The sequence below is a fragment of the Ptychodera flava genome, chromosome 5 (assembly GCF_041260155.1).
Source record: "Ptychodera flava strain L36383 chromosome 5, AS_Pfla_20210202, whole genome shotgun sequence".
NCBI classification, from domain to species: domain Eukaryota; kingdom Metazoa; phylum Hemichordata; class Enteropneusta; family Ptychoderidae; genus Ptychodera; species Ptychodera flava.
In genome coordinates, this window is record NC_091932.1 from 27984720 (window position 1) to 28010229 (window position 25510).

Below are 25510 nucleotides of genomic sequence, written 5' to 3' on the forward strand. Positions count from 1 at the left end.
TTTGAAAATGTTGTAAAGTTGCTTACAATACATGAAAGTTTTCTTTTTTCCCTCACAGCTAGTCAGCAACGCCATTCTCTTCTTAGCCTCAGTGGCGGAGCGAGCTCATTACAAGGAGCTCTTTGAATCCCAGGACACACTAAACAGTATTTGTAAGAATGTTGTCATTGATAACATGTATTTCAGAGGTGAGTATCCACTGGTTTTATTTGCAGACAGACACCAGACAAATTTACCAACCACTCATTAGTCTTTTGCTAGCTCTTTTCAGACACAAAATGAATCGTCTGTGAACTTGACTCCTCCACATCCGTAACTAAATGTCAATGACAATGTACTACCAATAAGATGGTTAACCCTTTGAGTGCCGAAGTCAATATTTGTCCCCTTTATACATACTCCCAAGTCAAATTTTTAGCTCACATTTGGTCTATGTATGTACCATAGAGACCTTATATGGTAGGTCGGCAGTGTATGTATGTATATATGTATGTCTGCCTGTTATATGTATGTATGAATATATTTGTCTGTATGTACGTATGTATGTGTGTCTGTCTGTACGTACGTACATATGTATGTATGTATGTATGTATGTATGTATGTATTTATGTATCAAAACCTCCAAAACCACAGCACCTACCATCTTAGTATTTGGTGTACAGGTCCACCCAGGGGTGCAGATGTGAATTTGTTCAAATGAACATGTCAGTGTCGAAAAATATGCAAATGAGGTAAAAAAAGGGCAAAACCAGCAAATTGCTAAAACTATGTAACCACAGACCAGATTTGGTTGAAACTTGGTGTGCAGGTTCTTTATAGTGACTTTAGTTAGATTTGTTCAAATTGTGGTGAAATTTTTACAGGGCAATTTTTTCTGTTTTTTGTCGAAAAAATCTTTGCTGAAAGCACTCATCCAAATTGCTTTGAAACTTTGAATGCATGATCCTAGGGTTGGCCTTGTTCAAAGATTTGTTCAAATTGTGGTGACTTTTTTGAATTTGTATTTTGGGGGCAATTTTTCCCATTTTTGTTCAAAAATTCATTTTCTCTGAAATCACTCTTCCGATTGCTTTGAAACTCAGTATGCGTGTTCCTTTGGGTAAACTTAGTGAAGTATACTCACTGCCACATCGAACCAAATGTAAGCCTTGTGTCTTTGACACAGTGTTTTCAGATTTTTACCAAAATTTTGATAAAAAACTGTAGCCAATGAAATGTCATGTCCATTTGGTCCAAAATTATCTAAAACATTACAGAAAAATTCATAAGAATTGGTAAAATGTTGCACTGAAATTTTTCTTGGGAAAAATTGCAGCACTCTTAAGGGTTAAAACTTCACAAACATGACGAACACCAGGCGAAATTTTCATTACAAAAACAATCAGGTTTTCTGGGGGTTCCCTATGAAATTGAAACAATATGACCCCCCTAGGATGAAGGTGATATGTAAAATTGTTGCATTAGCTTGTTGCATTCTTCAATATTGCCAAATGCTCTTATCTGCAAAAAAATGAAATTGATTTGCAGATATTTGAAGTTGAACTCAATATTTTGATGACATCATTAGCAAAGGTTTACATTTGTTGAAGACTTTGGTCAGAGGAATTAATAAGTCCAAGTTTTTATGCGGAATGTTTTTTTTCTCATTTACACATGACAGATGCTGACGAGGAACTCTTTGAGGATAACCCAGAAGAATATATCAGGAGGGATATAGAAGGATCAGGTAAGGTTTAGCATAACCAATGTATGTTTGAGTCGGCATCAACCAAGGCAAGTGCATTATTGATGGTATAGCAATTGACATATTCAGTCATTCAATCCTTTACTTAGAGGAGCAAGTTATAAACAGTGTGCCCACCAGGTCAAGTTGACGCGTCATGACGCAGGGCAAACCTGCCTGACGCATGGAAATTACAAGTAATCTGACGCGTCACTGACGCAGCTGTAAAAAGCCTGCCAGTGACTAGAAATGCTCAGTAGATTCATAATCTACACAGATAACATATATATCTCTATAGTTTTGGGGCGAAAAAATATCTGAATATGTCATTTCCATAAGTCTCCGCGGTTATACTAGGTGCTGATAGTAAACTTATCTTGCCGATCGATTGGGAAGGAGGCAGTCATTGTTGTTTTCATTGTCTTGTCATTGACTCACACTAGAGTACCAGGAATAGAGAAAGATATACGACCATACAGGGCACTATACTTACAACTGTTTACTTGCAGTTATATGGTTTTCATGGGTGAGGTGATGCACAGCAAGTCTCATTTTCTTCAATTTGACTCCAAAAAATTGTTTTCACCTCCCCTTAGTGGACACACTGGTTATAGAAAACCAGACTTAGACATGAGCACACTTGAATGTCAAGACAGAGCTTTATGTCATCTAACGTTGGAAATACATGCTGGGCCTCAGTTGATGAACTTTAGCATAAAAACATTCTCTTTCTAGACATTGACACACGTAGACGTGCAGCAAGTGACCTTGTGAGGGCGCTCTGTAAATTCTTTGAACACCAAGTGACACAGATATTCTCACATTATGTCAGTAATATGTTACAGGTAAGTCATTTAATTCTATTCTAGAATTTTAATCTCCATTCAATGCAGGGATGAATGAAAATTGCTGTGATTGGTGGTCCTTAAAAGGGCTCAGCCAATCACATTCTATTCTAGATCTCTGAAGTCAGTGTGATTGGTGGTCCTTAAAAGGGCTCAGCCATTATTATTTTCTTGAGCTATTTTCAATAATTTAATTGTAAGTGATTCAGCACTTATAATACATGCACTGCAACAATCAAACAAATATTAAAGAGTGCATTGTCTAATTTTTTGAATTTGTGCAAAAGAAAATTCCATAAACGTCAAAAATTATGGTCTAGGTTTACTGAATATGATGTGCTGTTTATAAATAAACTCACAAAATCATGAAGATATTATGTCAGACATTTTTCATCAATTCTGTGTCATACTAAACATCTATGTATTAAATTTCAGGAATACGCAAAAGACCCAGCGAAAAATTGGAAAGACAAAGATGTTGCAATCTACCTTGTTACATCAATTGCCGCAAAGTCAAAAACACAAAAGGTAAATTCTGTGGTTACCGCAGTTTCTCTTTACGATGTGGTCGGTGAGATTTGGTTTACGTCTTGTCATGTCTACTTAACCCTTTGAGCACCAAAGTCAATTTTTGTTGCCTCTGTAAAATGTTCCCCAGTCAAATTTTTTCAGATTTTTGCCAAAATTTTGATGAAAAACTGTAGCTAATGAAATGTGACATCCGTTTGGTCCAAAATTATCAAAAAAAATTACAGAAAAATTCATAAAAATTGGTAAAATGTTGCAGTAAAATTTTGGTGGGAAAATTACAGCACTCAAAGGGTTAAAGGTTTGTGGTAAGTGACTGATTGGGAACATTATATCTTCTACACTGCTATTTCTGGTGTGGTAATTACTTGGCGTTCAAACAGGCACATGGCAGAGAAGAGATCAATCTGTTGCTATTGCATCAAGTGTTAGTATACACATACTGACTGGCCATGAGGGTAAAAGCATACTTTCTTTTCCCTCGGCCCTGAGAGTTGCCAAAGGTCAGTGTGTCGGCTGAGGGAAAGAGACTGTTTTGGACTTTGGAGGACTTTCAGGCGTAAGGGAAAATAAATGTATGCTGTTACTTGAATATGACAAGTCAATACTTGTTTTGTATTAAAACACACCTCATCCTCTTTTCCCATCAAAAATCGAGAAGTTGCTCAGCTATCACCACTCATCTCAGATGCAGACGACACTGACATCTTCTTTATACATTCTAAAATGTGCACATGTGTAGACAGGACTTTCAAACTTCCCCAGTCAACAATTGTTCTGAACTTAAAACAGTTAACAGTTTCAGAAACTGTTGACCTATAACTTGCTCTGTGCATGTATCCGTGTCAAATTGATGTATACCACATGACTCTTGTTTAACGAATCACAACAGAGAGTTTGGATGAGATGTGTTACAAAACAATATGATTGCTTCCCACTGTGTTATTTAACCTGTCATATTAAAGTGGTTTCTCAATGACAGATTGTGTTGTCACAGTATCTTCATTCAAACAACAAAAGTTGTATCTCTGGCATGATGCATCATTTCCTGTCAATCATGATGATTTTAGAGGTCAATTAAATTTTAGTCCAGTGCTCTGAACATACAGAAAGTAATGAAATAATTTAGAAATCAACCAGAATGTGAAATAATTTAGAAATCAACCAGAATGTGAAATAATTTAGAAATCAACCAGAATGTGAAATAATTTAGAAATCAACCAGAATGTGAAATAATTTAGAAATCAACCAGAATGTGAAATAATTTAGAAATCAACCAGAATGTGAAATAATTTAGAAATCAACCAGAATGTGAAATAATTTAGAAATCAACCAGAATGTGAAATAATTTAGAAACCAACCAGAATGTGAAATAATTTAGAAATCAACCAGAATGTGAAATAATTTAGGAATCAACCAGAATGTGAAATAATTTAGAAACCAACCAGAATGTGAAATAATTTAGAAATCAACCAGAATGTGAAATAATTTAGAAATCAACCAGAATGTGAAATAATTTAGAAATCAACCAGAATGTGAAATAATTTAGAAATCAACCAGAATGTGAAATAATTTAGAAATCAACCAGAATGTGAAATAATTTAGGAATCAACCAGAATGTGAAATAATTTAGAAATCAACCAGAATGTGAAATAATTTAGAAATCAACCAGAATGTGAAATAATTTAGAAATCAACCAGAATGTGAAATAATTTAGAAATCAACCAGAATGTGAAATAATTTAGAAATCAACCAGAATGTGAAATAATTTAGAAACCAACCAGAATGTGAAATAATTTAGAAATCAACCAGAATGTGAAATAATTTAGAAATCAACCAGAATGTATAATTAATTTAGAAATCAACCAGAATGTGAAATAATTTAGAAATCAACCAGAATGTGAAAAAATTTAGGAACCAACCAGAATGTGAAATAATTTAGGAATCAACCAGAATGTGAAATAATTTAGAAACCAACCAGAATGTGAAATAATTTAGGAATCAACCAGAATTTGAAATAATTTAGAAATCAACCAGAATGTGAAATAATTTAGAAACCAACCAGAATGTGAAATAATTTAGAAATCAACCAGAATGTGAAATAATTTAGAAATCAACCAGAATGTGAAATAATTTAGAAACCAACCAGAATGTGAAATAATTTAGAAACCAACCAGAATGTGAATTAATTTAGGAACCAACCAGAATGTGAAATAATTTAGAAATTTAATTTAGAAATCAACCAGAATGTGAAATAATTTAGAAACCAACTAGAATGTGAAATAATTTAGAAATCAACCAGAATGTGAAATAATTTAGAAATCAACCAGAATGTGAAATAATTTAGAAATCAACCAGAATGTGAAATAATTTAGAAATCAACCAGAATGTGAAATAATTTAGAAATCAACCAGAATGTGAAATAATTTAGAAACCAACCAGAATGTGAAATAATTTAGAAACTAACCAGAATGTGAAATAATTTAGGAACCAACCAGAATGTGAAATAATTTAGAAACCAACCAGAATGTGAAATAATTTAGAAACCAACCAGAATGTGAAATAATTTAGGAACCAACCAGAATGTTAAATAATTTAGAAATCAACCAGAATGTGAAATAATTTAGAAACCAACCAGAATGTGAAATAATTTAGGAACCAACCAGAATGTGAAATAATTTAGAAACCAACCAGCATTTTATGCACGATGTATTACATAATTTTGTCCACAGATGACTAAGAAAGCATTTTGTGATATAGAAAAGCAAGAAAAATTGCTACTTTGTCCAAGTAACAATTATTTTTTACACCATCATTAGTGACATTAAATTAACCATAAAGTTTTACTTCTTCCATCGGCATTGCTAGTTTACTCATTTATTTTTTTATTTGTCTATTTATTTATGTATATTCATATCCCTTACAATTTCAGCATGGAACCACACAGACCAGTGAGCTCGTCAATGTTGGAGATTTCTTCAATGGAAACATAATTCCTGATCTGCAGTCTGCAAATGGTAAATATCAAATGTAGAATTTGACACTGGATCTCTTACATGTATTGTTGTACTTGAACCACGGTAGTGTGGCTAATTTTTTGAACCAGAAATACTTCTTAGTACCTTAAATATGATTTTGCTACCTAAGTGAGTCATAAGTCTCAGGTGGTCGACCATATTTTCAAGATGGCGGATTTCTCCATGTAAAACACAGGACTATAGAAGCCAAAATAAAGTTTGCAGGAATTTCATGGCAGAAATGCCTAAAAAGATGAAAAGATACCATGAGTTTTGCTAGTTTCAACAGAACTTTCTGCCATGAAATATTAAAAACTATTATATTTGCGGTAAAGTATTAAATAGATCATTATCTCAAACTCTTGCTGTGGAAAGAAGTTGACTTTTTACCCACAATGCATTTCAATATCCTGTTTTTTGCCCCTCAGCACAAGACAAAAGCCATTTGCAGAAGGGAGAATTGTGTGGGCTCAGTTTCATCTTTATAAGATGACATCTAAGTCATTCAGAATGGTTATGACCAAGAAATACACGGATTTAGCTTTGTGATTTCATTTTAATTGGTTGTATAAAATGTACGATGCACAATCTCCAGGATCCTGGAAAGTCAGTGAAAGCGTTTGAATTTTAAAGCCTCCTTGAAAGTTATGGAAAAGTCCTTGAAGTTGAAAGTCCCGGAAGGTCAAGAAAAATTGACTGTGTACCCACAATTTCCGAAAATGACAAGATGATCAGTCGTGATGTCATAAAAATGATATGGAAATGATGTATGAAAGAGATATATGGTAAATTTTGGATTTTTGTAAAACTGAGACGATAACAGTTTTTCTTTCTCCAAGAGCTTTAAAATGATCCCCCACAAATGGCAGATCAGAAAAGAACTATAGAAATTTGAGAGTATGACTATCTGTCCCTGAGGTGTGTTCTACCTTAAAAAGTTAAAATGCTGCATTTTGTTGTTTTCACAGTGAACGAAGTTCCAGTTTTGAAAGGTGATGCCTTGAAGTTTGTAATAACATTCAGAAATCAGCTGTCACCAGAATTACTGACTGCCTTGATACCGTACCTGATCAAGTTGCTGACGGCGGAGAGTGTGGTTGTACACACCTATGCCGCTATGACATTGGAAAGAATCTTCACCATCAAGGCAGCCACCGGAGGACCAGTGTAAGTGTCTTCTAACACCCCTTCAAATATAATGGATTGGTCTGATACACTATATATCTCAACAGAAGGGTTTGACTAGTGCATAGGGAGACAGGGTTTTAAGTCTGTAGCTTCATCTTTGGAAAGTTATCTCGCAAAGAGCTGATTAGACTCAACAAAGTCACTGTGCTAGGTAGACAAGCATTATAGCCAAGCACCTGCAGTTCCTGAACTTGCAGAAGTCAACAGGAATCGTTCCCTGTCACTAGGACGCAAACACCTGATCATTTTTGCACAGTCTCAGATGTTATGAATATTCATGACAGCGGCACATGTTGTACACATTCAAAAAGTATCCTCGCTAAAATCGGTGTTGAGCTGGAATTGCCTACGGTCATCATAACAGTTGGCAGGACAATGGCATCCTCTTTTCCATGAATGAATTCGTAGTGTAAAGTCTTCAGACCAGATTACAACTGTACACATATAGGATTACAAAGCTTAGGGTAGTACATACCTTCAATAGTGAAAGAATTAGACTGTTGCTCAAACTTTCCTCAATGAAACTTTCAACCATTCTCCTATTAATCAAATATGAAAATCAGGGTCACCGTGCAAAGTTTGGTTCTAGAGAAACACATTACCTAACACTCACTGATATTTGAAATTTATAATGGTCGCCATCCTGTGTTAACTCTATGGAGAAAAATTAAACTTTGCAATTTTTGAGAATCTAAGATCTTTAAAAATCTTTTTTACTCAAAGAGCTTTATAATGAGCCTCCACAAGTGTTAGATCAGAAAAGAATTGTAAAAAATTGAGAGTCTGAATATCTGTCCCCGAGGCGCATTCTACTTTAAAGGTATACAGTCACATGTAATCTAAATATGCCCATATATGGTCAAAGAGGCGTTCCTTGGTATTCAAAATGCCCATGTGGGGGCGCTTTTTTTAAAAAGCGGCCACCCGCTTAAAATCTGTGATTGGTTAGATTTTTCTCTTTCCATGGTAACTGTGGCAAAATTGGAACAGGTGACAGTCTACCTTAAATTCTACTGACAGTTTTTGTCTCAGACTGACTGTTGTGGTGCAATCAGCAGTGACTACTGCTGTTGGTACCATTGTTTTCATAAACTATTTCATGAGATTAAAACCTTCTAAAAGTTCAGTTGAAAAAAAAACTATAACCTGCTAAACTGTAATGTAGTGATTTCCAAATTCTTGCATTCTTACTAGCTTCTGCTTGTAAACTAATGCATTTTTTTCCATAGTTGTCTGGCATCTAAAGCCAAAATAGACTTCCTTCTGCTTGAATGTATTTTCAAAATAAATCAAATAGTGTTATCAAGAAAGTCAAGTTCTTGCTACACGTAGAAAGAGCTAGGTTGAGTAGTGCACTGAGTCCAGCAATAGTATGCATTCTAATCACTGCTCTGCTGTTGTCACTAATGGTGCATGCTATCTCTTTCTCGTTCTCTCTCTCCTCAACCATCTCTGCCTTCTTTCTCACGCTACTTTGCACCATACGCCATGATTGCGAGGTATGTGTCTGCATGTGTGCCCTGTAAGTGAAAGTGACGATGCTAAGCCCTTATTGCCAAATTTTTAAAATGACACCCCCCTCCCCCAACCTCCTTGTTAACATTTCCGCCGTCAGTAATATCGTAACAATGGTGGATGATCACTATGAAAAACTCTGTTGTAACTCATTAGAAGCCTGATCACTATCTACTGTTTTCATCATACCAAAGTTTGTCTACGTTACACCTAGGAAATCTTTGGTACATTTGAAAACCAACCCTAAATTTTTTTTATAGTCTAACACTCTATGTCTATCAATGATTTAAATATCAGGTATTGCAAAGTACAAAAGCTTCATAAATTTACAATTGATATTTGAGTTGTTTCAAGCATGAAGTGTTCCGTATTTATGTTGGTATCTCAGTCATTGTCAAGGCTCAGCTCCACGGAAAGAGAGTACAGAATACTGGTATTGACCGGTCATGTTTTGCTGTATAGAGCGCCCTCATTCGCCCTGCGATGGTGCAGCCGAATTACCCAAATGTGCTAAACATTGACTGATATGTCCAGCCCATTTCAAAAATGGCATGTATGCTTGCCACTTTGACATGCAATTGCAAGAGATTGTTGTTACAGTTCATCCCAGTTGTAATCAGTGAAGTTCAAGTGGGAAATTTTTTGCAAATTCACACTGTATGCAAAAAAGTGATCACAGGCAACACTGCATCAACAAAGTCATAACTGAGAGAAAAGTCTTTATTTTGTGGATGTAAAATTTACATATGCCAGAAAAAATCACAAATGTCGTGAGGAAATGTGAAACTGTGAGAGATAATATTTAAATTTTGAAAGTGACATGAAAGAAGGTGGTGTTCGTTTTTGAACTACTTCGATGCAGTTACCGTCGTAATATTTTGATGTTTATGTGCATGTTATGTGGGTCAGTAAAATGTCTATTAGTCTTCTGTAAATCTTGCGTATGTACTGTCTTGGTTCACCCCTATTGTGGTACAACCCTATTGTTTTCTATTGCAAAGTTGGACCCTTGTATAGGAAGATGGGTCAAAGGATGAGGTAAAATGGAAAGTTTGATATATATTGCATGAGATTTTTCACTTGGTGCACACTGTATGTTGTTGACTTTTTGTCACACTTCATGATTTGTGATACTTAATGTTTTAATGTCTCTGTTTTCACAGCATTAGTGTGGAGAGCTTGAAGCCACATGTAGAACAGTTACTTCTTAATCTGTTTAACACTCTGAATCATCCTGGTTCTGCAGAGAATGAGTATGTCATGAAAGGTAAGTTGTACTCAAACAGGCTTTAAAATATTGTATTTCACGTTCTGAAAATAAGCCACCTTTGGTTGGTGTGGGGGGGCTGTGTAAATCTTCTACAGTTACTGATAAATTGTCTTTCACCGTTCAGGATTTCAACTCATTGCCACATCCCTTTCACAACTATTCTCTAATGTACCACTGGGGGGAAATCTCTTGCTTAGAAATCATCATCCTCATGGCTGTAAAACTTTGGTGTATGTTTCCCAGGATGGTCTCATTTTGCTTTGTTGTATGCAAGTTATGACAAAACTACCGACACTTTGATCAGGCTCATATAATACATTCAAAGCTTGGCTCTCTGTAGAACTCAAGGCTCTGTTGAAAGTTGACCAGTGTTAGACTGAATATGTTTTGATGTACATTTTAAGTCGTACATGCATCAGTTTACGTATTAGACATGGACAGCAAAACAAGCAATGTTACGCATAGAACTTTTTAGCCATAGGGTACACGCAGGGTACGTTACTCACAGAACTCTTTGGCAGATTACACCCTGACCTATATTTTCGTTGCTGATGGTTAGAATATACAGGGGGCATTATTTTGCATTGCAAATTTGTGTCATTCTTCCATAACAATCCCTTGTACAACACAAATCAGTATGTTTTTGTTGTTTTGAGAATATATACGGTGTTTGATGTAGCTTCAGCAATGCATTATGGGATAACTGGGAAAAGGTCTATAATTCTCACTCTTCTATGTGACTCCAAAAACAACATATACCATCTGCATTTAATTATTGACTGCATTGTTTGATACAGTCAACAGTTATGGGGATCAATATTTTGTACACATTCTCATGAAAGCATTTTTTTTTTCCATCAACAGCTATTATGCGTAGTTTTTCCATGATGCAAGGTGCCATCACGCCGTATATTCCCATACTTCTTAGCAAGTTGACAGAGAAACTCATGGTAGTTAGCAAGGTAAGTGTGCCCCCTGGCCTTTGAAACCTGATAGATTATGTTATATGATTTGCCGATGTCAAATTCTTACCTCCACCCTATTTTTTATGTGCAGAACCCAACCATAATCAGAAAAACTGCAGCGAAACCAGATTGCTGAAAGCTGTATTAGCTGTATCTTTTTGTGTTTTTTTAATAAGATAGTTTGAAATCAAGAGCAACTTATGTATAAACGCTGACCGAAGTGGGACCTCAGAACACTGCAAACATTGGCAAAGAACTTAGATTTCAACAACCAAATCATTTTCATCTCACAAGTCGTATATGGTCGCCATGCAAAAACTGAACAGTTGACCAAATCTACAGCCAAGGATTTAAAGAGTGACATTTTCAAAGACAATATGACCATTAATGGGAATCAAAACTATCTCCCCAAAGATTGGATGGCATTATTTTGGAATTAACGCAAAATGCAAAAGGACACAGCTAACAAGGGTATGATACATTCCTTTACAAATGAAGTCACAAAGACTGAAAAATCTGTCACATTAATTAATGTGACAGGCTAAGTACTTTAGGTGTTACCAAATGTTTCAAATCGCTGAACTACAGTTGCTTGGGGAAAAATGTGAAATAACCTAAAACAGATTTTTGTGACTTTATTCATGAACAAATGTTCTTATCAACAGTATTTGATGTTGTATTTTGTATTGTTATAGAATCCAAGCAAGCCACATTTCAACCACTATCTGTTTGAGTGCATAAGTCTGTCAGTGAAGATCTGTTGTAAAGCTGAGCCAAAACTTGTCTCCAGCTTTGAAGAAGCTCTCTTCCCTCCCTTCCAAGGAATATTACAAGCTGACGTACAAGGTAGGCAAAAAACGAACTGTTACGCCACACATCTGGGTATCAGAGTACATCTTCACTCTCTGTTATAAAGCAACTCTGAAATATAAATTAGGTATATCCAGCTTGGATGAAAAATCTTCAAATGACTTGACAGCATGTTCTCCAACTGAGAGAGGAAACATGCTTCCATCTCTTTTGTTGGAAATACTAAACCTGAAATTGAACAGACCATGGCACAAACGAGCCTTGTACACAAATATACATGGAAATACATGTATTTCCATGTACGTATGTACAGATGGGTTTGTTTGACCTGCCGTCTTTCTGTTTCATATCACAGTATGTGGTGATATTTTCATGAATTCAAAATTATATCGCTGTTTTCATATTAATATTACTTTTCTAGAATTCATGCCGTATGTGTTTCAAATAATGTCCATGATGTTGGAAATCCATGACGACGTGCCACCACCTTACATGGCACTCTTTCCGCACTTGCTGGTTCCGTTGTTGTGGGAAAGACTTGGGAATATCCCGGCTCTGGTCAGGCTTCTGCAGGCCTTCGTAGAGAAAGGATCAGCCGCCATCATAGAGAGTGATAAACTGGTGAGTTTTAACAATGGAGACAGAGAGGAGACAACAAAAATGGTTTGTCTGGTGCAAATTCAGAAGTGCAGGGCCGCTTTCAGAAATGACTTGGAACCTGTCCAAAATTTACCAATACAGGGAGAGGTTCCATCCTCAACAAAAAGCGCTGCATTTGTTGCCCAAACTTCTGAATGTGTAAATTCAGTGTATGCTGTATATTATGCATTTGCGACTGAACACAAAATCAATAATACCAATTGACTAGAGTGAAGCATGTTGGATGAAAAATATATGATCATCTGATCTCTGCTATACACTGTTCCTATTTCAGACTGGGTTACTTGGTGTGTTCCAGAAATTAATAGCGTCCAAATCAAATGATCATGAAGGTTTCTATCTTGTCAACAGTCTTGTAGAACATATGAAGATGTAAGTATTGAAGCATTGTACCTGTCATCACATAATGCAAAATACACATACACCTCAGTTAATCTTAGGCTGGAGTTTTGAAGATGTTAGCCAAATGCCAGTCTATTTTGATCAATATGTGATCAGAATCTATATGAAAAGTTGTAGGATGTCATAAGATATGACTGAAAATAATTTTGATTATTTATTCACAAATTTTTTTAGGTCAATGACCTTTATTCATTGTCAGTTCTGCATGTCTTTTCTGATGGATTATTATAAATTTACTGCACCCTATTGCTTGAATCTGATTAAATACTGCTAGCAATGATTTTTAGCTACTATAGACTATAGTCTATGGAAGCTATTGGGATGGGTATCCGTCCGGCGTCCGTCGTCAGTCTGTATGTATGTATGTATGTATGTATGTATGTATGTATGTATGTATGTATGTATGTATGTCCGTTTGTGAGGCGTCCGTCCACTCAAATATCTTGAGAACCGCAGTACTTACTGATTTGATATTTGTTGTGTAGATGAAAAATATGATTTTGAGAAGCTATTTTTTTTAATTTTTTGATATTGTTGAAAATAGGCAAATTAATGCCAAAAAAGGTGTTTTTGGTAAAAAATCTTCTTCTTCATAATCGCTGGTCAGACAGCTTTGTTATTTGGTATACAGGTCCCTAGGGATAACCCAACTTAGATTTGTTCAAATTGTGATGAAATATGCAAATGTGTATTTTTAAGGAATTTTTTTGTCATTTTTGGTCAAAATTTGACTTACATTGTATGTAATTCTTGTACTGTATAAACCTTATCAATTCACCCAGAAAAAAATAATTAATATGATTTTAAATAATTGAATTAATTAGGAAATCATCAAAGCGAAAATAATTTTAATGTGTGGAATTATCAGAACGTTCAACTTTTTTTGACAGTTCATAGTGAAATGCTTACCATCTTGGAGGATTAAAACATGTAAAGGCAACTTTCCTGAATCCCAACTTTGATATATTCTGAACCACCATTTATGTTATCTAAAAGAAATTGCTCATAATAGTTTGTCATGATAGGGTGGTCAAATAAATAGAGATAGAGAAAGTTCTAATTTCCATTTATGGTTGACTTGGTAAGGATAAAATAAGATTACTTTTTGAGGAAAAAAATAGAGTGGTCAATTAAAAGAGTGGTCAAAGTGATAGGGTTTTAATGGTAAAGCTGGGCTGTAAGATTCCTCATGTGCTATTTATAGCAATTATGCAATCTGTGTAAACAGTGCAATGAAAGTGTAACATGATTCCTTATGATGCTTTTGATGACCTTGAACTTCTTAAGTTTCAAACATTTGTCTCTTCAGTGTGCTTTCTCTGAGTACGTACAGTCTCAACTTATTCAACAGAACTTACTTACAATGTTAATTTGAAAGTTAAAATGTGCTTGGTTAATAGGATGAAAATACAGATATAGATAACCAGCTGAAGATTCTTTATAACCTGACAGATATGCTGTTTTGTTATGACGTTAATCTTGATTTAAGCAAGTCTTGTTTACTTTAATTAGAATGTAATTAACTCGTTTATTTGCTATTATAGACTAATATAGTCTGATGAAATATGCAAATCTGTATTTTTAAGGAATTTTTTTCCATTTTTGGTCAGGCCATCCTGAAATGAGCTATCAAAGATATCCATCTTCTTCATCAATACATGTGTCACATAAGGTTATTCTCTACATAACACAGCAGAGCTCTATCAACTGTTGAGTCGCTTGTTTTTTCAAAACCGCTGGTCAGACAGCTTTAATATTTGGTTTACATGTCCCTAGGATGACCTTAGTGAGATAATTTCATACAGTCAGGAAATACTTGATTTTGTATCCATGTCTATAGTAGCTTCAGGGACTTTGGCCCTATGTTTCTTCGTATTTGATTTCAATGAAATAGTTGAAAGAATCTTAAAGTCACTTAAGTTCATTTAAAATGGTTTTTGAGAAGATATCACATGTCACGATAATTTACAAGGTGATGGTTACATTTAGCTGTGTTTCCTAATGTTTTAGGAAAGACAAAATTACAACTTACATATTCACCGTACTTTGTATTGTCTTTGTACAGGGATGACCTGCAGAAATATGTGAAAGAAATCTTCCTCGTCCTTTTCAAACGTCTACAAAGTTCAAAAACAACGAAATACGTAAAACGTAAGTAAACTTACTGTTGATTTATTTTAAATTTACATGTTGTTGAAAACTTGACAGACTTTGCTGTCTGTGCTATCACCACTCAGTTACAGTTATTTGACGGATACCCAAAACACTCCAGTATGGTCTGATGCCCCATTCCCCCTAGTTAAGCTGAAGGGTTGGACTGATGGCTATACATATTCAGAGCTGAACAGTTCTGGAAAAATGTTGTGTATTGTAATCTTGCCAACTTCCATCCCACTGTTGTATATGTAGCAAACTCCACCTCCAAGTTTTCACCTTAAGGTAGTATGCACCTCGAAAGTGAAAGACTTAAACTTTTGCTCTAACTTTCCTCAAGGAATCTTTCAATCATTCTCTTTCAAAATCAAGAATAAAAATAGTGGGTCACCGTGCAAATTTTGGTACTAGGGAACAAATTACCAAAGATTTACTGATATTAGAAATTCAAAATGGCTTCCATCCCTGTGTTAACTCTATGGAGAAAGATAAAAATTTTCGAATTTCAATAAACTAAGCCGGTGAAAAGTTTTCTTTCACCAAGAGCTTTAAAATGAACCCCCACATGTGGTATATCACAAGAGAATTGTAAAAGTTTGAGAGTCCGAATATCTGTCCCCGAGGTGCGTTCCACCTTAACATGACTGTACGACATCCATCAGCAGTTTTACAACAAATAAATTCCATAAATTCTTGTGTCTGTAATTCAATGATAGATACAGAGCAAAAAACCATGATAAAAGAGTGAGACTTTGTCAAAACACAGAACATTGATTCAACTTTTTATCCATACGAAACCTTTCAAGGACTCTTATGGACTCTCTCACAGTGGTTTGCTTCACAGCTTCCAATCGCTGGCCCACAGTGGTGCGCCCTCAATGGTCTGGTTGAGCCATGCACATTGCCAGTAAGCATGTAGCTAGCAGCTAGCCATGCTACTTGACAATTTAAGCCATCATAAGTATGTTATAACAAGGGCAGGAGAAAGTCATACTGCACAGCCAATGAGGGGCTGTGAGAGAGTCTGGGTCTGTTCTATCTTGATGAAATCTTGACATTCTTGTTCTTTACAGATTTATTGGTGTTCTTTTCACTCTATGCATACAAGTGTGGAGGACCATCGTTAATTGCAATGATAGACACAATACAACCAAAGTATGTACTAACTATCTGTGTTTCAGTTCTTATTGTTTCCTGTCTTTACTGTAAGTGAAATAGTCACAGTGCTGTTTTTGAAGCAAGGTCAACCCTATCATCGCCTTTACTTGGTTGAACCTTATTCTTTCCATTTGGTTTTTGGAATATTTAACAAGAAAATGTGGGTAGGGTGACAAGAAGGTTAGGTGTAGATCTCAGTAGTCCTTTCATCAGAGCGCAATGCTTATCACTGTAGATGGTATGCTATTATTTGTTCTGAATCATGACACAGTGTTCTGCAACAATTGTCCACAGCTATGCAAGATCTCATATTAAGTTAGTATCTGTCTTGAAACTGAAAGACTTAAAACTTTTGTTCAAACTTTCCTCAAGGAAATTTTAGAGAGCTATTATCTTTCAAAACAAAAATAGAATTATTGGTCATTGTAAAAATTTAGTACTAGAGAAATAAATTACTAAGAATATGCTGACATTTGAAATTCAAAATGGCTTCCATTCCTCTATTTACTCCGTTAGGAAAAAAGCAAATTTTCGACTTTCACAAAATAAGTTGATGAAAAGTTTAGGTACTCCATGAGCTGCTTCAAACTAAGGCCCCACAAGCAGTAAACCAAAATAGTATAGTAAAAGTTGAGTCCAAGTATCTTTCCCCAAGGTGCATTTCACCTTGATGGTTGAGCTTTACAGTATCTAAGGCTAGAAAGCTAACCAGCTTGTACACCAAACTATATTTTTTCTAGAATGTTTGGTATGGTGGTTGAGAGGCTTTATTTACAAGATGTACAGAAAGTGTCTGGCGGAACAGAACGTAAAATCTGTGCTGTTGGCATCACCAAGATACTGACTGAATGTCCGCAGATGATTGAAGGGGATTATGCAAAATTATGGTAGGTTTTTCAAGTTCCTGCACCAATATATGAAGATTTCTCATGTACTGCTATCTCATTTTCAATCCCATGATATGTTATTAAAAAGGATGAATTTTTAGAAACTTGAAATGATTCTACATTTGTACATTTTGCATTTAAGATTTTTGAGCTCGGTGATTCTCTGTAACAGTAAACATAGGGTGCTTCATCAAATCCGATTTATATTACATGATTTGTTCAGAAGACCGTTGTAAACTTACATGTAGTGTTTTTGCTAATTTTATAAGCTTTTGTTGTAGAACTGTGAGGTAATCAGAGGTAATCTTCACCAGTGATCTGAAGTGTATTTTATGTTCATAACTGTAACAAACTTATTTGATGAAGTTTCTTTATCATAAATCGGATATTTCTACAAGTGCTGAATAATATGAACATCAAGTATTAACAACAAAATTAACTCTTATGTGTTATTGTATTGAATAATGTAGAAAATATGTATTTGTACTGTTTGCCAAATCTGTACCAACTTTTATAGACTTGAAGATTCATCATTCAAAGCACGGCTTACCTTCTTGTGTAAGAGGAAGGGTACAGCCCTGGGGTGCTTTGATCGATGAAGATTCCTGTTTAACAACCTAGTGTGCATGCATCTAAAAACCGAGGTACGGAAAACTTGACGTTGAATTGTCATGGTAGGTTTAAAACCAATACCCTGAATCAATCAAAATAGCAACGTTTCTGTTTCCATCTAATTCACCGACAGGCCACAGCTATTGCAAGCACTGATTGGTCTATTTGAACTACCCGAGGACGAATCAACACCGGACGATGAGCATTTCATTGAGATAGAAGACACTCCAGGCTACCAGACGGCGTTTTCACAGTTAGTGTTTGCCGGCAAACGAGAGCACGACCCTTTCCACGGAACCATCCCCAATGCTAAGATTTACCTGGCACAGAGTTTACAAAAGATGTCTGCCACACAGCCTGGCAAAGTAAGTCAGACTTTCATATTCACAATCACAGCATGCTTCAACTATGACTTCATGAAGAGTTTTATCTTAGCATAAATAAGTACATTTGGTGTGGCTATCCACGGAAATTGGTCATGAAATGGGAAAGAACTTAGAAATGTTACTTTATTTGACTGTGAGAATGTTACAGCACAACTCCTGGTACCTTAAATACAGTTTTGCCACCTAAAGTGAGTTATGAAAGTCCAGATGGTGGATCATATTTTCAACATGGCGCATTTCTAGAGGTAAAACACACCAGATCATTGAAGATAAAGTACAGTTTACTTCATACAAGAATTTCATATGAGAAATGTCTAAAAAGATGGTAAGACGCATTTTAGCTAGTTTCACAAACAAACAACTTTTTGCCATTAAAAAGGTCCCATGTCTGTTAAAAGTATATGATATCACTTACTCAAACTCTTGACGTGGTGAGAAGTCGACTTAAAAAGTCATGACTCTTAAATGTTTTACCCGTAAAGGGTGAATATTTTCGGCATTGAAATGTGGTTGAATTTAGTCTGAGATGGCCATACTCATGGACGATATTTCATATGAGCACAAAATTTTGATAACAAAATTTTTTGTAACAAAACTGAAAGTGTTAGTCAGAAGAATTATGGTACAATTGAGTGACAATTGCTTTTATTTGTCACCTTCAGCAATGCAGGTTCCACTCTTTGCTGTGAAGAATATTCAGCCCCATGATGTATTGTACGTTTTCTCATCAAATTTTTGCACATTCTGATCTTTTTGAATCCAATTTTATTATGTCTTTCAGCTTCAGCCACTGATCAGTGCCAGTTTACCAGCAGAGGCTGCTCAGTTCCTGCAAGGATACATGACAGCGGCAGGTGTGACACTGGCTTAGATATGACATACCGTAGATAGTGTACAGTTATTCAGGAATTGCAGTTTTGGATTCAGAATGCCTCCTGTAACGGATTCCTGGAGAAAGAGTGCAAAATGTGAAGTTATGGCGCAACGGGCATACCCCAGCTTTTGAAGACGATGTATTAACCTCCCCACAATTTGCGTGACACCACATTGATAAAGCCCATTGCTGATTCGTTGACTTCGGTCAAAATGAGCAGAAGTAGCCAATCAGAAGAGGGGTTTCCACAAGCTTTCAGGGCAAACTTGCAGCAAAGAGACTATGGAAAGTGGATCCCTTCAGTTGATGGTTTCCAGTCAACAAAACCCTGTCGCCACAATTTGGTTCTGGTATCAGATGCAAATAATGCATAAAGGTTCTTCATATTACACGCAAAGGTGTGCGTGGGATTTAGGCAAAGATATTTCAAAAATTTTAAAATCTACTCAAACTTATAAAACTTTGCAGTAAATGATAAATGTATTGTCATGTGCATGCTTTATGAGAAAACAAGACTGAAAAATACAGGGGTCAAAATTGCTTCACAAAGCTGCCAGAGGGCCCTCCAAGAAAGGCCAGTTTCTGTCATGAGGAAGATTGGCTGCAATGTGCGTGTGCAGAGAAGAGATTCAAACTTCACCCATGCACTTCATAATGTAAACATCATTTTAGGAAGTTTCAAGCCATTATTGCAGATGTACATACAGTATACATTTAGGCTATCATGAGGTGCTACTCACTATACTTTGACCAAGGGAAACTATACCCATGTCCATATACATATGTTGATACAGGGTTGTAATCTTGTTGGTCAGAGGACACATTGAAGAGATCTTTTCACTGCCTCCCAGGTCAAAAAAACTTGTGTGCGTAAGTCTAACATCATGACAGAAGTCTAACAGTTTTCACTTTCACTACTCAGTATTACTATTCAGGTTGGTACAGTATTAGTAACTGGGTTCGCTGGCAAGCAAGGGTGTATTTGAGTGGTACACTATACACTAGGGGGTACTGTGAAGACACCCTAGGAAGCTTATTATTTTTGCATGACACTTTCCAGAGCCCTTCATGTTGTACAATCATTTGGAGTGACTGACACTTTCTGTTCCTTAGAATGATGAGGATTTTTCTGTGGTGCGTGACAACAGAAGAAAATATTTATGGTAACACTGTGAAAACAGTTTTGTCCATTTAACCAAATATGACATTTGAACATCTCCCATCAAAGTGTGAATGATTGAAAATTAATTTACTTAAAAGATAGATGCATTTGATGATTTCTCCATGGCATTTTTGCATGAAGGGCAGTTTGCAATCCGAAAAGCACAGCTCCAAAATTTCAGTGACTTCAAGAGTGCATCCTCCACCAGCTTTTGAATCCATGGCTGCACCCTTGTTGCTAACCTGTTTTGTAATATTGTCCATTTCCTCCAATTGCCAACAGGGGTGCGAGTGTTCTGATAGCCTGTAGATGTTGAATTTTGATTTCAAAATGTCTCGACATTATTACAAAACCATAATTTCTTTTGTCATCCTATAGCACATTTATTAATAGGGCATTGTATTTGGACTTTCAACCAGAGAGTCAATTCCACCTAACTGGAAGGATGTTAATTCCAAAATTTTGACATCAGGATTGATTTTGCAAACCTGGCAAGATGAAAAAGCTCTGGGCTCTTGATTAGCTGCAATACAATTCAACACCAACCTAAGGGGTGTGTTTGTCTTTAATCATCATGAAAGGTACCCTTAGGCAAGTACTGATTAATTACCATGAGGAAGATAGATCCAGAGTTCTCCAGGTGTGCCTGCTACCCTCACTGCTTTCATTTTTAACCTTAAAAATTTGAAACAACTACATTCACCCATAAAACTCTGGTCCTTATATTTAATGAGGAAAGGGAATTCAGTGTAAAAAGATAGGGAGAATCCTGATCAAGAATAAGATATCTTGGAAACAAAATGGAGTTACTACAACCTCTGATGATGTTGTATTTACGCAATAATGTACCCCCTCCCAGACATAATGGACTCCAGCAAACTTTGCACTCCATAATGTACTTGGCTTAGCCTTGTACATTATCTTGTGCAAAGTTTCCTTTTGTCTATTATTGGGCAGGAGTCATATTATTGCCCATATTTTATAGTTTTGGCAATGCCAGTGAATTTGTAGATGTAGAAAACATCTGGGCCCGTAATACGAGAGGGATAATCGGATACATTATCAGTGATAGGTTTTGGTATAACATCACAAAATTCACTGGTATTGACAACCCTGCAATTATCAGTAATGCCTGCAAAGCATAGAAGAAATAAAAGGTATAGAATATGAGAAAAGTTTTTTTTCTCCATTTATAAGACGTTTGTTATCATTTTAATCCACTTTTCATTATTTTATCTGAAAGGATAAAATAATAGGGCATTTTAAACACTGACCGAGTGTGGTCTGAACAGTTGATATTGAAAGGAAGGGTGTACAGATAGTATATGGCCAGTTACCATTCACAGATTCAACATGTGCTACCTATTCACTGCCAATTCCAACCTTAACCGTCCCGTACTACCGTCGTTTCATTATCATCATATTGTCCCTTCTGAGATATACCTTCTACCCCTCTGCAGTGCAGCACTTTGGTTGTACCCCATTTATTTTTTGCACATGTAGATGTCACCAATGTGCAGCCAGAAGGGGGAACAAGTTTCATTTCTGCTTGAAGCACCACTGCCAAGTTTCACTTTTCTTGCAAAAGCGCCAGTCAAGTTCACTCAAAACGACAAAACCCCTCTCACATGTGCAAATGTGAGAATGTTGAAACCATGTTAAAAAATTCTTATTTTAATGAACTGTTTTAAGAATCTTTCAGTCATTGTTACTACTTTATAAGTGGGACTAGCATCATCAACGATATTTTTTTGTTCTTTTTTTTTATACTTTTGTATGGAAGAATTTTCTATGGCCACCTATGGTATATTCATAATGTTGTGTTCAATAGATTTTTGGAAATTTTAAAGATTGTATTTCACATTTTGCACTCTTTCTGGACTATGGTGTTTACTGCTATGGTTGTTTAATCCTCCTACCAGGCTCCATAGACAAACCAGAAATAGAAATAAACACAACTTGGGAGAAAGATGATTAAGCTACAGTAAATGAAATAAGCTCAAACATGATAGAATTTACAGTGAAGAAGATTTAACTCCCAAAAGGAGTTCACTTTTATCCACACAAAGAAAGTTACAGGTGGGAATGTTCCAATAAAATACAGCCGTGGGGGTGTTCACCAGCAGATACAAGATTAAAGGGAAACCTAAGTCCAGCGACATTGACAGTTTATCCCTTCCAAAATCACCCTTGAGTAAAATGCAGCTCAAATTTGCAACATAATTGCACGCGCTGACGACTACGGCGCGACGAAAAGAGACTTTGAAGTAGACGACATTTATGGAAATGAGCTCGGAATTCCATGGGCGCGAAAGGGCTCATGGGAGAAGCGTGCGTGACGTCATCGGCGATACAGACGATTGTAGCTTGCAGCTGGATGAGTACTGTGAACAGTTCAGCGCGTTCGTTAGACGACTATGGAGAGTTCGGACAGCGATATTTCTGACATCGAGTATTACTTTTCCCTGACTGAAATCAAACCATACTAATTTGAACCAAGATATGTAATAATTAGAAAGCATCTCAAAACATCGTTCATATCTTGTTTGCTTGCGTTTTGTGTATGATTCAGCGGAGGGAGTCACTGTGCTTGTACAGACCCCGAACTTGGATTGGAGAGACTGAGTGACCCTGCGATCCTTCAACGCTACGTTTCTAAAACAGAGTTTTCTGTATCAGTCGCTTAAATTAATTTTTGGTTCGTGAATGATACGGAATGATTGACTGATTGTATGTGTTGCCGTGTAAGTCGAGCTTGGCCAGTAGATCTTTAACGTTGCGAAATCTCCGATATGTATCGGAAAATATTTATGCATACGCGATTTGACAAATCTATTATAGTGCCGTCTATTTTTCGAACCTGGTGTCGAACTTAGAAGTCGGGCTTACTCAGATCTACAAAGTGATAAAATCGCCAATATAATGAATATTTGCCCGCTATTTAAAAAAATAGGATCGTCTTAAAGCTTGTTGTAAGGAATGTGTTTCATACAAGACCAGCCCAAAGTCCCGATGATTTCCGATATGTCCTCTGTTCAAGTCCCGATCGCCAAGTAAAAATGTGTACATGTAAAGAATGTTATTTGTGCAATGGCCTCCCGAATCCCGATGATATCCGATCGGCCCTCTCGACGAAGTCCCATGTGGACATTTAATGAAAAAAAAATGCTTTACATGTAAAAAATGTATTTCCTGCATTAATAAATCTAATAATGTAAAACATACAGTATTCTTGACTACCGGCCATGGATGCTATTTTTGAACTAAGAGTCGGACAGAGGTATTCGGGTAGTCAGATCTGTTAGGTGGTGAAATCTCTGATATACATCGGATATTTACCCACGATTTGACAAAGTATAATCGTCTAGTATCAGAGTTGAAGTCCTAAGTCGCCGATATTTATCAGATAAATATCCGTGATTTCGTAGACCCGGCATGCCAACACCACACAGTGCAAGTAAATCTAGGATCGTCTGGTATCGATATTAGCCTAGGAGTTCCGGCGCAATTGATATTTATCGGGTAAATATAATATCGGCGATTTCTCAGACCCGGTGTGCCGAGACACAGTAGGCAAGAAGTCATTCCAGTATCTTGTAATATCAATATTACCAGGTATAGTCCCGAAATTGCCTATATTTATTGGTTATATATCAGAGATTTGGCAGACCCGGGATGTCAAGATAAGAGACGCTTTGTGTAGTTTTGTCTTCGGATTTTAGAGTCCCGAAATCGCCAATATTAATATTTATCTGGTTAAAACCGGCTATAGTTGGCTGACTTAGCATGTCAAGATACGAACCGCATTGTGTGGTATCGTCTTGTATCGGTATCAGAGTCCCAAAATCCCTTATAAAACAATCATCCTTAAAGAATTAGAACATAACGTTGTATCTTTTACAGATTTTTAAACTCGCCTGACTTTCTTTAGCCACTTTCTTCGAAAAAGCTGTTCTGTGGGAAGACGGTAAAAGCTGACTCCGTTTGTTCTTCCTTGAGTGATTATTGCACTTAACTGAACAACAGTTAATAATTTTTTATGCTACCGATGAGAATTAAAGAGTCGTAACGTGCAGAACTGCACTCCTGCAGTCATAGACTCCAATGCTTGGTAGGCTGTCACACACGTTCGTGTATCGCCGATGACGTCACGCACGCTCCTCCCATGAGCCCTTTCGCGCCCATGGGATTCCGAGCTCATTTCCATAAATGTCGTCTAATTCAAAGTCTCTTTTCGTCGCTCCGTAGTCGTCGGCGCGTGCAATTATGTTGCAAATTTGAGCGGCATTTTATTCAAGGGTGATTTTGGAAGGGATAAACGGTCAATGTCGCTGGACTTAGGTTTCCCTTTAAGTAAATCTTTAACATGTTGACTGCCAAACCACAATGTAATTTGTGTTTTTACAGAAAAGTGTAAATTTAATTTGCATGGTTACTATGCATGTATTTTGCAATTTGGCTAAAATTTCACAAGACAAATAACCAACTTACTTGTGGTTTCTGTAATTTGGCTGTAATCCTGTAAAGTTGGCAATCAACAGCTGAGATTGGGAGACGCAGATGGAATAAACCGACCTTTAATATTTTGAAAGGTCAAGATTAATATTACTACAATTGCTAACATCTGTAGTTTGCAAAGGGCTAGAAAATCAAGTAATAATCCCCTCTAACTGCAGTGACCTATGCTATCGTCTTTGTTTCCAGTGTTATAGTTAGACCTTACTACTTGGAAATGGGTGTGACAGGGTGGTCAGTTGACATGATTTGAACACTGATGTAGTATGCCATCTCATGTAATCCTGGAGTCATTTTGCAGACTATGAAATTGTGAACTGGTTTCATCTTTTCTTCTCTAGGACTTGTGTGAGAAAGTTATTTTCTCCAGAAACATAGTAGCCAGATATAATGGAATGATATCTCTGTTATTACCGCTGGCAGTATCACTTGTGTACATCAGTTTGTTTGCTTACGTAATGTATTTGAACTGTCCTTGCTCTCATCTTGTATGATCTTTTGAACTAGATTAAATAACTTCAAAGAAATTTTTTTTGCCAGCTGTGTTGATGTCAGAAATTTCCACACACCTTTTGTTCACAGACTTTGATGTCTATGATACTTACTCGTTTCATGAAAAGAAACCTACCTCCTCCCTCCCCCTCCCCATGAAAAATCTGAATTATTATGCAATACAACCGTTGGCAAATGACCTAATTGTTCTCTCACTAATATGCAAAAATAAATATTTGATCATATTTTTTGAAGTTGCTCACTCAAAACGGCAGAACTACAACTTAAAAGGCAACTGTTACAAATGACATGTCTCGGACCACAAGCTGCCACAACATATCAATTGC

The 25510-nt window shown here is 36.3% G+C and overlaps 1 protein-coding gene across 5 annotated transcripts in view; it reads left to right on the forward strand.

The window, feature by feature from the left end:
* LOC139133430 (exportin-2-like) overlaps positions 1-21759 on the forward strand; it is a 35606-nt gene extending 13847 nt beyond the window's left edge. For all 5 annotated transcript variants that reach the window (XM_070700020.1, XM_070700021.1, XM_070700023.1 and 2 more), the window contains exons 10-25: positions 59-188; positions 1661-1726; positions 2459-2568; positions 3004-3096; positions 6029-6113; positions 7082-7280; positions 9980-10083; positions 10951-11048; positions 11747-11897; positions 12283-12482; positions 12796-12893; positions 14989-15074; positions 16151-16232; positions 16976-17122; positions 17868-18099; positions 18902-21759. In XM_070700020.1, coding sequence (XP_070556121.1) covers positions 59-188; positions 1661-1726; positions 2459-2568; positions 3004-3096; positions 6029-6113; positions 7082-7280; positions 9980-10083; positions 10951-11048; positions 11747-11897; positions 12283-12482; positions 12796-12893; positions 14989-15074; positions 16151-16232; positions 16976-17122; positions 17868-18099; positions 18902-18991 — 1971 coding nt within the window. In that variant the 3' untranslated portion in view covers positions 18992-21759. The remainder of the gene's footprint in view (positions 1-58; positions 189-1660; positions 1727-2458; positions 2569-3003; positions 3097-6028; positions 6114-7081; positions 7281-9979; positions 10084-10950; positions 11049-11746; positions 11898-12282; positions 12483-12795; positions 12894-14988; positions 15075-16150; positions 16233-16975; positions 17123-17867; positions 18100-18901) is intronic.
* The last annotated feature ends 3751 nt before the right edge of the window (positions 21760-25510 follow it).